The 14,350-nt window shown below is 41.8% G+C and overlaps 1 protein-coding gene and 4 non-coding genes across 5 annotated transcripts; all 5 read right to left on the bottom strand.

The window, feature by feature from the left end:
- Positions 1-2,162: 2,162 nt before the first annotated feature.
- Positions 2,163-14,244, bottom strand: RPL17 (ribosomal protein L17). Its single transcript, XM_030192932.1, has 7 exons — positions 14,227-14,244; positions 12,592-12,644; positions 12,449-12,489; positions 11,707-11,841; positions 11,356-11,454; positions 3,989-4,180; positions 2,163-2,234 (listed from the first exon to the last, which is right to left on the bottom strand). Exons 2-7 carry the CDS (start codon positions 12,629-12,631, stop codon positions 2,187-2,189), a joined length of 555 nt encoding a protein of 184 aa, XP_030048792.1. The 5' UTR covers positions 12,632-12,644; positions 14,227-14,244; the 3' UTR covers positions 2,163-2,186.
- Positions 3,841-3,908, bottom strand: LOC115463919. Its single transcript, XR_003941176.1, has one exon. It is a non-coding gene; the product is annotated as a small nucleolar RNA SNORD58 (small nucleolar RNA).
- On the bottom strand, positions 4,300-4,365 carry LOC115463920. Its single transcript, XR_003941177.1, has one exon. It is a non-coding gene; the product is annotated as a small nucleolar RNA SNORD58 (small nucleolar RNA).
- LOC115463917 lies at positions 11,531-11,597 on the bottom strand. Its single transcript, XR_003941174.1, has one exon. It is a non-coding gene; the product is annotated as a small nucleolar RNA SNORD58 (small nucleolar RNA).
- Positions 12,817-12,882, bottom strand: LOC115463918. The gene has a single exon (XR_003941175.1). It is a non-coding gene; the product is annotated as a small nucleolar RNA SNORD58 (small nucleolar RNA).
- Positions 14,245-14,350: the final 106 nt, after the last annotated feature.

The raw sequence follows: 14,350 nt of genomic DNA, 5'->3' as shown, positions 1-14,350 counted from the left end.
GGAGGACAACATTTCAACCTTAAAAACTGTCTCAATCTTCAACAAAAGTTGTACAGGCATAGCTATTGGACTGGATGAGATACATTCTAGGATACTGAAAGAGCTCCGAAAGGTTCCGGTGGGTCATCGAAGGTAGTATTTTTTTAACCCAGTCCTCAGGTAGACATGAAGCGCTTATTTACTCTTTCCAAAAATACTAGGACTAGGGAGCATGCTATGAAGCTACAATGTAGTAAATTTAAAACACATCGGAGAAAATATTTCTTCACTCAATGTGTAATTAAACTCTGGAATTTGTTGCCAGAGAAAGTGGTTAAAAAAAAAAAAAGTTAGCTTAGCAGGGTTTAAAAAAGGATGGCTTCCTAAAAGAAAAGTCCATAAGCCATTATTAGGATGGACTTTGGGAAAATCCACTGCTTATTTCTAGGGTAAGAAGCATAAAATGTATTGTACTGTTTGGGATCCTGCCAGGTACTTGTAGCCTGAATTGGCCACTGTTGGAAACAGGATTCTGGGCTTGATGGGCCTTCAGTCTGTCCCAGTATAGCAACACTTATGTAGGACTGGGAGCGGAAGCAGCTCTCACATCTTTGGCAGGTGTTTCAGGAGGGTGGCCTTTTCTTCTTTTTTTTGGAGTTGCAGCATGCATTTCAAGATTTTTTTTTCATGTATCTGCAACTTAGACACCTGCTTTATAGAGAAGCATATTGGATTGGGGGGGGGGGGGGGGTTCAGAGAACCTTAACTCTGTTGGAAGATTTTTTTAGCCAAAGGTTTGCATCATCCAAGATCATCCCCCTCTCTTTTTTTTTTTTAATATCAGTCTGGCCCACAACAGACACCTTGTTATATCAGGAGTGGGAGACCACTTATAATATGGTCCGAAAATAGCTCTATAAATGGTATAGGGCTCCCACAGCTATTGCTCTTACGAGGATATGTTGGCGGGTTTGTGGTGGACTGGGTACTTATTTCCACACTTGGTGGACCTTGCCATCTTAGTGGGCCTTCTTGGATTGGCTGGGCTTTTTTAAAAACTGCTTACTGCTCACATAGATCAGTGGATCCTGCTCTGTTTTTGTTGCATGTGGTACCTGGTTCTCTCTCCAGATGTGGTGAAGCTATTCCTACCCTGTCTAGCAGTTCTTCATTGAGAGGTAATGAAAAATTGGAAATCTGCAGGGATTACGCAGCTGGCACAGCTTTGGCGTGCTTTGAGGGATGCCTACTACTTCAGTAAGCTGACAGCACAGAGGCAAGGCCATGTGGCTGCTTTCCAGCAGGTTTGGGCACCCTTTCTCATTTGGTATCAAAGTATGAGTCCATAGAATGCTGCCCAGGGGCTTTGGGATCCACTGCATTGGACTTGACAACTGTTACCCTATTACTGTTTTCTTCCAGTACTTTCATACCCTCTGCATTTTGCTCTTCCGGTGGTGCTGGTCTGGGGGGGGGGGGGGGGAATAGTTTTGAATTGGAGTTTTGTCAAGAGTACTGTTGAATCCTAATATTTGAAGTTTTTTTACTGTTTTGTTGCTTGACTTGAAAAATAAACACAAAGTTTAAAAAGGAAAAAAAAAAAAAAAAGTGACAGCAAAATTGTTTGGAACTAGTCAGCAACTTAACAGCCACGTTTTGGACTATCTAGAGACGCCGAAGGTCTGAACGACGCAACCCATTATAAAGGGCACTGCAATAGTCCAGGTGACTGATTACAAGGGAGTAGACCAGTACCCAACCAGCTGGAATAGAGAAAAGGCCCCAGAGTATAGTAATCAGAGTTTTAAAAAGCTACATTGTACCACTCGGAAAATCTGTGCCTGAAAGTTAAGATTCTGGTCCAAAAGGACCCCTAGTATTTTCACTATAGGATTAAATGCAATACTCCCTGCTATCAACAAAGGGGACTGCAAAGCTGGTGCCCTGTCCTAGATACCTGAAGATTTCTCTGGGTTCAGGTTCAAGTCATGAGAGCCTAACAAAGCAGCGAGAACATCCAGTTTATGAGATAAACCTGCAATATCAATATTACAATATTCTATTGTAACACCTTCTAGTTTTTCTTTGTTAGTTTCCCACATTTATGGTGTTTTCTTTTGACTTTATAGTTTCACATTGTAACATGAAAGCACAAACAGTGAGTTCTGAAACTATTTTTTTTAATTTTAATTTATATACATGTGGATTTACTCCCGGGCCATAAGCTTCTGCTTCTTCAGCTTTTTCTGAGATATCTGAAAGAGAGGAAGGGAACAGTCTGAAATGTGTTATCTGACCCAAGAGGCAAACCAAAGTTAGAACAAATTAAAGTTTTACAAATTTTATTAAAAAATATTTTGTATGTATTAGTACACGAAATGAAATACCTGTTCTTTTGAGTAGACACAATGAAAAAGTCTCGTAAAGAACATGAATAAAGTTCCAGTATAGTATCAAGGTGGCATGGTTCCAACACGGGAGCAAAGAGCTTATTTTTTGTTCATTGCTTCATACCTTTGGAAATTCAAAGTTACCGGAGACTTTAAATCTATTTTGTCCACGTCTGTGCTTCTGTCAAGGCTGTCCACAGCCTGTTTAATTTCACCTTGAACTAAACCCAAAATGTTCAAACTCCTCTTTCCCTCTTAGAACTACTTGAAAGCACATTTTATCCAAAATGGGTTAGGAACAGGATTATTTTAGATACTAGACGTTCCTCCCATATATCCAAATTTTTTTTTTTTTGGTCACATTTGTACCCCGTGCTTTCCCACTCATGGCAGACTCAATGCGGCTTACATATTGTATACAGGTACTTATTTGTACCTGGGGCAATGGAGGGTTAAGTGACTTGCCCAGTCACAAGGAGCTGCTGGGGCTGAAGTGGGAATCGAACTCAATTCCTCAGTTCCCCAGGACCAAAGTCCACCACCCTAACCACTAGGCCACTCCTCCCCTTACATTTATCTCCATGCTGTCCAAGCCCCTCTTTTCATTCCTGCTGTTACAGCCACTGCTTGCCATGCACAACAACAAATTCACCACTGCTACCCAAACAACATCCACTTGCTGCTTCAGACCAGCTGCCAATACTCAAACTGCACTGGCAGTAACAGTGTCAGCCAGGTAACACTAACGGGTCCTTGCACTCAGCAGGATACGGGGGGGGGGGGGGGGGGGGGGGGGAACAAAACGGTTCAGCTCAACAGCAGCACCCTGGCCCCACAGCGGTGGGGGGGAGCACCTCAACAAGCAAACACAGGCTTGGAGGAGCTATCAAAGCACATTGGTTTAACAATCAAAGAATGAGGCAAAGCTGGCAGGAAGACTGATGAACTACAACACAAGACAGAAATGGAGAGGCAGCCCGGGCTAAACTTACTGTACCTAGTTTCACAGCATTGCAGGAATAAATGGAAACCTTTTCTGGATTCCAATCTCATGCAATGTGCCCTGCGTCCCTGACCTTCTCCTAATATTAGAGCCCAATCTTGCATGCCATGCACCCAGTAACATTTAGCTTTTTCTACTTTACTTATGTGCAGCTCTTCCCATGGGAAATGACTGTGCTGTACTTCTGAGGAAAACAAGTTGGAGATTACAGTCGTACAGAATATGATACACTGCTCTTCATTTTTTTTACAAATGAGGCTGAGCAATTATATTTAAAAAAATCATTCCAACAGATAAGATTTTTTTTTAATTCTATTACCTGAAAATAAATGTTTGCAAGTAAATTTAAAAAATGTGCTGGCTCCCAACCTCTTCTCCACGAAGACTAAAATTGACAAACATTCAAGACAAATTGCCAATTGCCCCCTTCCCACTTGCTTTGACATCTGCTCACACTGAAATATTGTGGTTACTCAGCCCAAATAGTTCCTTTTCATGGTTTTTCCAAAGGTGTCCTAAGATGGTCATCACAGCAACCACAACTTGCTTTCAAATCAGTCATCAAGAATGAACCTTTTATTCTAAAGCAAAAACAGAAGTCTCAGGTTTGCCTGACCTTTTTCTTCTGAGCGACTTCCTCCTCTGGCTTGGGAACAATCTGTTCTTTCTCTGTGAGAATCATCTCAATGTGGCAGGGAGAGCTCATGTATGGGTTGATGCGGCCATGAGCACGGTAGGTCCGTCTACGCATCTTAGGGGCCTTGTTGACCTGGATGTGCTCAATGACCAACGAGTCAACATCGAGACCCTTAAACAAACACAAAAGATTCATCACTGTTCCATCTTATGGTGTGCAATGCTAACACTTGTACAAAGAAAGTCGTACCCCCAAAAGCAAGATGAGGGAGATGCTGAAGACAGACTGTGGTAGCTCAGACACATGAGTATTTTCATGGTTATTCCAAAGGTGTCCTAACACAGTCATCATTGCCACACAAAAAACATCTTATGCCTCTGGTATGGATTATTATACAATAAATCCTTCAGGAGAGCCTCTTTTGGCTGGTAATTACCGTCCTATATCTTTGTTAAAGTATTGGCTAATAGGTTAACATCATTTAATTGCTCCTGAACAAAATGGGTTTGTGCCTAATAGATATGGATCAGACAATTCTAGAGTTTTAATCATATGTTACACCTGACTAAACAACTTGACATTCCAACTTTTTAAATTACGTCCTAAATTTCTGAAGCTTTGCAAACATTGTTGAAATTCTGTTTCTTGTGAGGGTCTCCCTGAAATCCATTATCCCCGATTATTAGATGAATCTCTTTTCCAAAAGATTTTACATTTTAAAGATAACTCACCCAACTGAAATACTGAGAAAGCAGAAAATGCATTTAAACCAGGCCTTGACAAAGTTTCCTGGGTTCTAGGAACCAGCCCAAAAATCTAGAAGAAACACTTGAAATGACTGGAAGAATTATATTTATGTACTATCATGCAGTATACAGGAAATAAAAATAATCGCATATTCATATTTATTGCAATAGCAGGGAAGGAGCACAGACTACTGCCCTCCCCACTACCCATCCACCTGCAGTGTATCTGACAATGGACAGAGGCTTTAGGCTGCAGTTGCTGGAGTAATGGAGCAGAGGCTACAGCTGTAAAGTGTGGGTAGGTGATATGGTGCACCCACCCACCTACCCACCGAAGCTGCAGTCTTAGCCCTTCTCCATTGCCCACCAGCCCTCAGTAGCCTGCAATGTTAACATCTTCCCATTGCTTGTTCACCCTCAGCCTAAAGCCTATCACCCACCCAGTCATCCCAGCAGCAGGTTTAGCCTTGCATCCCCACCCCCAATAACAGCTTCGCTATCTCTCCTCTCTCACTCTAAGCAGCAGCCTCTCTCAATCCCCACCCTCTTCAAGGAGCATCTCACAATCCATGTTCTTTCCTTCCAACCCAAGAAAAAAAAAAAAAAGATTAACATTTTAAATTTATCCTATCAACAGGGCTGTTGCAGAAATCTCCAAATAAACAAGGCTGATTTTCAGCCCCCCCCCCCCCCCCAAACTTCTTCTCTTTCCCTGTCTCCAAGCAAAGCCCCTCCCCCCAGTTATAACACCATCCTTTCTCCTGGCACACACACATCCCCATAACTCTCTCTGTACCTTCCCCCAGCTCACACATTCTGATATTTCTCTGAAACACCCTTCTCCAGCATACACTCCTTTAGCTCTCTCTCATGTGTTCCCATACTGGGACAGACCGAAGGTCCATCAAGCCCAGCATTCTATTTCCAACAGTGGCCAATTCAGGTTACAAGTACCAGTTACACGTACCTGGCAAGATCCCAAAACAGTACAATACATTTTATGCTGCTTATTCTAGAAATAAGCAGTGGATTTTCCCCAAGTCCATCTTAATAATGGCTTACAAACTTTTCTTTTAGGATGCTATCCAAATCTTTTTAAAACCCCGCAAAGCTAACTGCTTTTACCACATTCTCTGGCAACGAATTCCAGAGTTTAATTACACGTTGAGTGAAGAAATATTTTCTCCGATTTGTTTTAAATGTACTACTTTGTAGCTTCATTGCATGCCCCCTAGTCCTAGTATTTTTGGAGAGAGTAAACAAGCGATTCATGTCTACCCGTTCCACTCCACTCATTTTATAAACCTCTATTACCAGGCCCAAACCATACCCACAGTATATACCTTCCTTAATTCTCTCCGTTATCACCACTCCGTATACCCTACTATGACATACATCCCTCTCCCTGCTTAACTGTCTCCAAATAACCCCCCCCCCCAAGTCTCTCCAGCTTTCTCTACTTCACTTGCACATACCTTGCCAGCACACAAACACTGAACTCTCACCCTCCTGCTGCCCCCCAAACAACACAAAGAACCCAGTGCTCCCCCCCCCCCACAGCACACAGAAACCCAGCTATTTCTCCCTCCCATCCCAACTCCTGCAGCACACAGACACCTAGCTCTTGCTCCATCTCCTCCCACCCTTAGCACTCAGTGCTCTCTTCTTCTCCCTCCTCCTACAGCAGACATGCAGTTCCCCCACAGAGGAGGAGACTGGAAGGAAAAGAGAGAAGTTGTATATCAGGCCACATCCTCCTCATCTGCTGCTCTGGCATTGAAAGCAAAATTTGAACCAAGTGGTTCAAATTTTACATACAGCATCAGGCGGCAGAAGAGAAGGTTGCGGCCCAATACGCAGCTACTCTGCTTTCTTTCCTCTACTATAGGCTACAGGTCTGAGATGCAGGTGTGAGGAAGGGGGTGTGCACATATAAAAGGTGCCACAGTGGAAGGTGGAGTGAAAAGTAGAAAGCCTGCTGCTGATGCACCCTGCTTTCTGCAGCATCAAGCCCATTGCCTATGTACTTTGCCAGCGAAACCTAGGTGCCAGGTCCAATCTGGCAGCCATGCATCTGGGGTTTGTCAAGTCCTGATTTAAAGCTATAAATGGACAATAGACAGTGTTCCAGAGTTTAACCAAACCCATTTTAATGTATCAATGATATCCAGCCTTACAATAAAGACATCCAAATCAGAATACTATTTTTCAGAATGGGCATGTATAGTGGTTTCTAGTGCATTCTGTTCCTAGCAGAGGTGGGAAAAAAGGAAACGTGAATAACAAACAAGGGAAGTGTGCTTATGTCTATTTTTATTCAAAGTTTTTGTGCCATTTTGCCTCTCCCCCCCCCCCCCCCCCCCCCCCCCCCATTTAGCATTCTTGTAACTTTTCACTACTACAACCAATCATTTCTACAGTGCTACACTTTTCACACTCTTTGCTCACCCCCTTCTAGGTTATTTCACTTTTCTTATCTCACCAGCTGTTCCCCTTCCTCTTCTCTACTACTACTAATCATTTCTATAGCACTACTAGAAGTATGCAGAACTGTACACCGGACATAAAGAGACAGTCCCTGTTCAACAGAGTTTACAATCTAATTAGGAGAGACAAACAGGACAAATAAAACATAAGGGAATTACTAAGGTGGGAATCATAAAAGATGGGTACTGAACAAGTGAGTGAGGGTTAGGCGTTAAAAGCGTCATCATAAAGGAGGGCTTTTAGCCTAGATTTGAAGATGGCCAGAGATGGAGCTTGACATACCGGCTCAGGAAGTCTATTCCAGGCATATGGTGCAGCAAGATAAAAGGAACAGAGTCTGGAGTTAGCAAAGAGTTACCCATTGAACAGAGTTCCCAGGGAGGAGTGCAGGGAAAGGTACTAAGGAGCTGCAGAGTGAATGCACTCGTAAGTCAACAAGAAGAGTTTGAAAAGTATGTGGAAACAGGGAGCCAATGAAGTGACTTGAGGACAGGGCTAATATGAGCATAATGACACTGGTGGAATATTTATTTTATTTGTTGCATTTGTATCCCACATTTTCCCACCTATTTGCAGGCTCAATGTGGCTTACAATGCTCCGTTATGGCATTCGCCATTCCGGAGTGAGAAGAATACAATTTGGTATTACACTGAGAACATTAAAAAAACAAAAAGTGTAATAGAATTAAACAGTTATACAAGCAAATATTGGAAGAATTCAGTTTAGAATATAGGGTACAGAATATAAGTCGTGCAGCAGAATTTTGAACAGATTGAAGGGGAGAGAGGTGGCTTAGTGGGAGACCTGTGCGAAGCAAGTTGCAATAGTCTAAGCTAGAAGTGGTAAGTGTGGATAAGGGTTCTGGTAGTGTGCTCAGAAAGGAAAGGACGAATTTTGGTGATATTGTAGAGAAAGAAATGACAGGTTTTAGCAGTGTTGAATATGTGCAGAGAAGGAGAGGGAGGAGTCGAAGATGACCTCAAGGTTATGAGCTGATGAGACAGGGAGGATGAGAGTGTTATCCACAGCTGCTGTCATCCTTCTCCCTTTTTCCCCTCTATAGCGACTTCTACACAATGGCCCAGCTTTCATGCCCAGCCTTGAAGCAGGAGCCCATTTTAGATGCTGGCTGTAAACTTCATGAATGGCAGAGAATTATTTGCAAGTACTGGGAATAAGGCCTCTGGCAAGAATCAAGGGGTTATATGGAGGAAGAAAAATCTCCAAAGCATTAAAATTAAGTACGTCCATTTGCAAGAAAATTAGGGGAATTCCATCAATAAAACACCTACATCTAACTCCAGCAATATCCAGTTGGATCCATTTTCAAGAGGACTTTGTTTCCCAGTGGCCAGTAAACATTTAAGCCTACTACCTGTAGATTTTCAAAAGCACTATATAGTGCTAGCAAAAATCTCTTTGACCGTTTCAGCACTATCCATATTGTGCCTGGACAGAGATAGAGTGGAGGACCATGCCAGCAATTTGTATGTACAGGTATACATATAGCAGCTGAATATTACCACTGCTTGGCTTGCTTTAGGCCTGTAAAAGTAAACCACTTAGCTATACAGCAGTTGAATATCGACACTCATAGCTGACTGCATTCTATGTATATCCAGCATGTTTGCCTATCCATTCAGAGGTGCTGAATATACATATTTTTTAAATGCGGTGGGTGGCATTTAAAAAAAGTGCAGTCACTGACGGTTTTGAATAATGAACCAACGGCATATATTCTGTTATCTGAATGAACATATGCACTCTATCATTATCATCCAATAATAATGGCTCATGGCCCTGTACATTACATATAATACCAAAAAGCAGCTGGGCAGGTGGTCCGACAAATCCAATATGGAAAATAAAATGAGATCCACAGTAACTGCATTTATTTTTCAAAAGGGTAACTATAATAAAATGAGGAAAATGGTTAAAAAGAAACTAAAAGGATCGGCTGCAAAGGTTAGGACACAATCAGGCGTGGACATTATTCAAAAATACCATCTTGGAAGCCCAGTCCAGATGCATTCCATGTATTTGCAAAAGGTGGAATAAAGAGAAAACGTCAGCCAGCATGGCTAAAAGGTGCAGTAAAAAAGGCCATTACAGTCAAAAGATTGTCCTTCAAAGAATGGAAAACGGACCCAAATGAAAAAAATAAGAAGCAACATAAGCACTGACAAGTCAGATGCAAAGCATTAATAAAGAAGGCTACAAAAGAATATGAAGAGAAACTTGCCGCAGAGACTAAAACTCACAGTAACACTTTTCCAGGTACATCAGAAGCAGAAAGCCTGCAAGGGAATACGTGGGACCGTTACATCAAGAAGGAGTAAAAGGGGCACTCAGGGAGGACAAAGTCATAGCAGAGAAACTGAATGAATTCTTTGCATCTGTCTTTACGGAAGAAGACATAAGAGATCAGCCTGTACCAGAAATGGTTTTCAAGGGTGATGATGATGAGGAACTAAAAGAAATCTCTGTGAACCTGGAAGATGTACTGAACCAAATTGACAAATTAAAGAGTAGTAAATGACCTGGACCGGATGGCATAAATCTGCTGTTAGCAATATGTAACCTGTCGTTAAAATCATCCGTAGTACCTGAAGTTAGAACATCACGAACATACTTAAATCTTCACCACCCTAGCTGCAAGGGATTCAAGTACAAATCAATTTACAGATCCAGCTTCTCCAATATAAGCACGCAACTATGGAACACATTCCGAAAGCCATAAAGACAACGCAGGATCACCTCAACTTACGGAAATCACTAAAGACCGATCTGTTCGAGAAGGCAAACCCTACTGATCCAACTTAAGTGCCTGAACTCGGCAACACAACAAAACCAAAACTTGCAATGAACATTATATAAATTATTCTCTAATGTGACTGTAACATCATCACTCTGTATTTGTTTCATCAAAGGCAGTGGGTCACCAGCTGATATAAAATTCCAAAAATAGCCTGGCTGGAGTAACTGTTAAAATATATGTAAGCTAGATTCTGGGATCAGTCTCTCATAAAAACACTGTGATTATAGTGCCTTGTTGTTTTATCTTTCATTACCAGAGTTCAAGTTGACTCATGCAGAAAAATCAGAGCTGGATAACTTACAAAATGCAGACAAGCACCTGAATTTTAAGAGACATGGGAAAGCTATTTTTCTCAAATTGTTTTTCTTTTATTACTTTGCTTGCAGTTTTTCTTTTTGTGCATATTTCTTATTTTGATCACCTTTTTGCATGTGTTGGTGAACAGGTTGGGGGTTCTATCCTCTTTTTATTTTTTGTTCGTGTGCTTTGCTTGCCCTGTCCCATCCTTTTCCTTTGCTTTCCCTAGTCTTTTTTCCTTTTCTGAAATGTATCCAAGCTTGCTCACCATATCACATAACTGGCAGGGTTATGGAATCCTTTCCACAGGTTAGGACTCCACTAGCAATTCCCAGGAATTAAATCTTAGCTGCCAAGGATTTTTCAACCTGAAATGGATATGATTTTGCTTCTAACCTTTTGCAGCTGCAGCTTGCTATAGACAATAACCAAATATTTCTACAAGGTATCTACTAAGAAAATGTCCTGTTCAACTACAAAAACAAACCCGTTTGGAACCAGGAACTGTTGTAATTCTAAACTAAGTAAATGAATTTGAGAATGTGCCTCCCGATTTAAGAAAGGACACTGCAATTTATAAGCGTACAGGTAAAAAAAAAAAAAAGAAATGACCAGTGCAGAATTAGCCAAAGGGCTAGAATCAGATAAGCCAGGGGTTGGAAACCCATCGTATACTGCATGCCACTTCTTTTTCCCAGACTTTAATTACTATGAACAATTACGTTCCACCACACATTTCCACTCTCTGCCCTGGCTACAAATGCTGCTGACTTCCCTGCTGCTCAGTGTAGGGGCTTGGGCATCCCTGTCAGCAACACCAACCATGTGTGCCGAACAAAACCTCCTGGCATGCCACTTTGTGGTACATATGCCTTAGGTTCGAAGTCCCATGTCTCTCACTAATGTTATGTGACCTTTACTGTCCTAGACTGTAAGCCCTCTTGGGCAGGAAAGGCAAGTAACAAAACATTTAAAAGTATAAATTTTTTCAGCATACCTTGAGCTCAGCATTGCTTTCAGCATTTTTAAGCATGTGTAGCAGGAAATCTGCGCTCTTTTTAGGCCAGCGTCCCTGTGTCCAGCCCCACTGTTTGGCCTGGAAGACAAAGAGATTCAGTAGCATTTTTCCCCAAAATAAAAAAAAAATCATCATTTTTCTCAGATACAAAATGGTTGCTCAGAAAATAAAATTGTTTTCATGGTTATTCCAAAGGTGTCCTAAGATAGTCATCACAGCAACCAGCATCATGGTAGTAGTGTAGCTTCCTCCAAAACAGGAGGGGAACCCCCCCCCCCCCCCAGAAAAACAAAAGTATATTAAATCAGTTCAAATCTCATAACACTTTACCTGGGCACACCTGCCAACGCCTCCATTGTAACGTCGAAAGGGAACACACTGCTTCTTTAAGGTCACATCCTTTAGATACTTGGTAGCTTTGCGAATGTGCATGCCCTTGATAGCTTGGGCAGTCTCACGAGTGTTCTGCAAAAGGAAGACCAGATACAGGAGATGCAGACATGAAACGATCATAAGTATGTGATGAAAAGCTACAGCACAAAACTGGAAAACCTAAATATAATTTTATCTTCAAATTCAGTAACTTTTACAACAAAAGTCCTCTACATTCTATACTAGGAGTGTCAAACATGTGGCCTGCAGAACTGTGCAACCTGTTTTCTACTACCTAATGTGCATTCTAGATCTAGTTAATTATATAGCGTGAATCTGGCTCCTAAGTAATTGTAATGGGGCAGAATAGGGAGGACGAATATTCACTTCTGAAACGGCCCATTATTAGTCATGAGTTTGACATACCTGTCCTATATGTTCCATTTTTGCTTAAACCCTACGCTCTATCAAAATATTCTAGTACATATTGTGTTTACATTGTAAGTATACTATGCCATACTTAAAGACGGTAAATAAATCCTAATAAATTAAATGTCATCTGCCATCTGGATGCCCATTCTCCGTCTTCTTTACAAGGAATCACAAGCTACAAAGACTCCACTTTTCTCCAGGACTGGCAATGAAATTCTACTAATTGTATAAAACTAGAAAAAAAAAAAAAAAGCCAAGGATGACATACCTTGAAGTGCACTCGAAGGTTGGAACCCCTTGCTTTACATGCTATCAAAATATAAGCAAAAGAAAAACTGTTAGGTTCCCGTTTCTTACAATCATTATGTATTAGTATATAGAAAGCATGCTGTTAACAACGCGTTTACTTACACTTAGTGGGGTTCTCTGGGTCAAGAGAATAGCGGACCATTTTTAGAGATTAACTGTAGGAAATTAAAAATGTAACCATTATAAGATTTACAAAAGCATTAGAATGTGCTATCCGCATATCTTATATTTTCCCCCCTCTTCATATTTCAAAATGCAGAACTGGTCAAAGTTATGCAGTTTTTCCACTACACTTCCTATTACCAGTCACCTTTCAAGGGAAATGTAGCCGCTCAGAATTCAATTTGTTTTCATGATTAATCCAAAGGTGTCCTAAGAAAGTCATCACTGCAGCCACAAAACACTTCCCACCCACACCACTTAAACCTCCATATTACCTCTATGCAACATATCCATCTATCCTAAATTAAAATACTGTAAATTACTAAGCAACATGTGCACTTTGGATACATGTCACCTAGAAGTACCATTCCTTTTGTATATAAAGTACAAAACCAATAAAGATTGGGGGGAGGGGAGGGAAGGACAGAGGACAAATAACTAATAGCTGCTCAGAATATGAACAGGACAGCAAAAGAGAATTGTGAAGTCCAAAACTTGGTTATCGAGGGTTACAAACCAGCCAGTTTTCAAGATTTCCCCAATAAATATACACAAGATCTATTTGCATGCACTGCCTTCGCTGTGTGCAAATAAAGCTCATGGGTTTTCAGGATTCCCTCAATGAATATGCATTGCATTTGCACAGAGGGACAGTACATGCAAATAAATCTCATGTATACTCATTGGGCAAATCTTGCAAATCTGACTGGGTTATGGTCTTCGAGGACAGAGATTGCCCACCCCTGATCTAGCCTGTCTAGACCTAATAAGATCAAGCAATTAATTACATTATTTATAAGGTATCACTAGCAGCATTCTCCAGGAATACTAGGCTGGCCCAACCCTTAGGTTGGTTGAAGAAGCAGCAAAGAGCAACAACACAGACTAAGCCACACAAATCCAAAGAGCCATCGGTACTTTAAGCTACATTTTATTGAATTTTTGTGTGATGGTCACGATTGACACCCAGCACCCCTGCACTGTACCTTGCAGTATATTTGTAATATAGCAAGAGACTGGAATAAACCCGGGGTGGGCAAGCACGATACTCGAGGGTCACAACCCAGTTGGGTTTTCAAGATTTCCACCATGAATATGCATATGATTTATTTACATGCAAATCAATTCATCCTTATTGAAGGTGAAAATCGTGAAACCTCGACTGGGTTGTGGCCCTCGAGGACCGTGGCTGCCCGTTCCTGAAATAAACCAACCGTGGAAAGCAGGAAAGCGGACATAGCAGTGCCAACAAAACCGAAGCCGGGCTCCGAGATAGTTAAGCCTCCGTCCTAGCACTGACCAGCAGAATTTAGTCAACCCAGGCCTAGCCCAGAGTCAGACCTATCCCAGGAGCTCTTACAGCCCCGGCCCTGCTCCTCTTCAACCGCCGCTGCAGCCTGATTATGACTTTTAGTTTTCAGCTATAAATATCCCCAATGGCGGAGCATTTCCGCACAGCCCGGTATTTGGGGCGTCAGTATCGCCGCTTCTCCCTCATTTGAAACGCTCTGCCGCCTGATGCCGTGGATACTCCATGGATTGAGTAAGCAACTCCCAGCGCCATATCTTACTCACCTCAGGCCGCGTAAGGAAAAGGAACTCCACAGCATTCTGGGAACGGGATCTGCACCAGTAGCTCTCGCGATAACGCAGCCCCTCCACCTCCAGGCAAGCGATTGGTCACTGCACCGGAAGAACT

The sequence above is a fragment of the Microcaecilia unicolor genome, chromosome 2, assembly GCF_901765095.1.
Source record: "Microcaecilia unicolor chromosome 2, aMicUni1.1, whole genome shotgun sequence".
Lineage (NCBI taxonomy): Eukaryota > Metazoa > Chordata > Amphibia > Gymnophiona > Siphonopidae > Microcaecilia > Microcaecilia unicolor.
The sequence above is the reverse complement of the archived record's forward strand: the minus strand, read 5'-3'. Positions and strand labels throughout refer to the sequence as shown.

Excerpts from the sequence above, each read along its gene's own strand:
- RPL17 (XM_030192932.1), bottom strand. The coding sequence starts at position 12,631 with ATGGTCCGCTATTCTCTTGACCCAGAGAACCCCACTAAGT. Across the intron at positions 12,490-12,591 it reads CCCAGAGAACCCCACTAAGT|CATGTAAAGCAAGGGGTTCC; the intron begins GTAAGTAAACGC and ends ATATTTTGATAG. Across the intron at positions 2,235-3,988 it reads AAGTCGCTCAGAAGAAAAAG|ATATCTCAGAAAAAGCTGAA; the intron begins GTCAGGCAAACC and ends CCTCTCTTTCAG.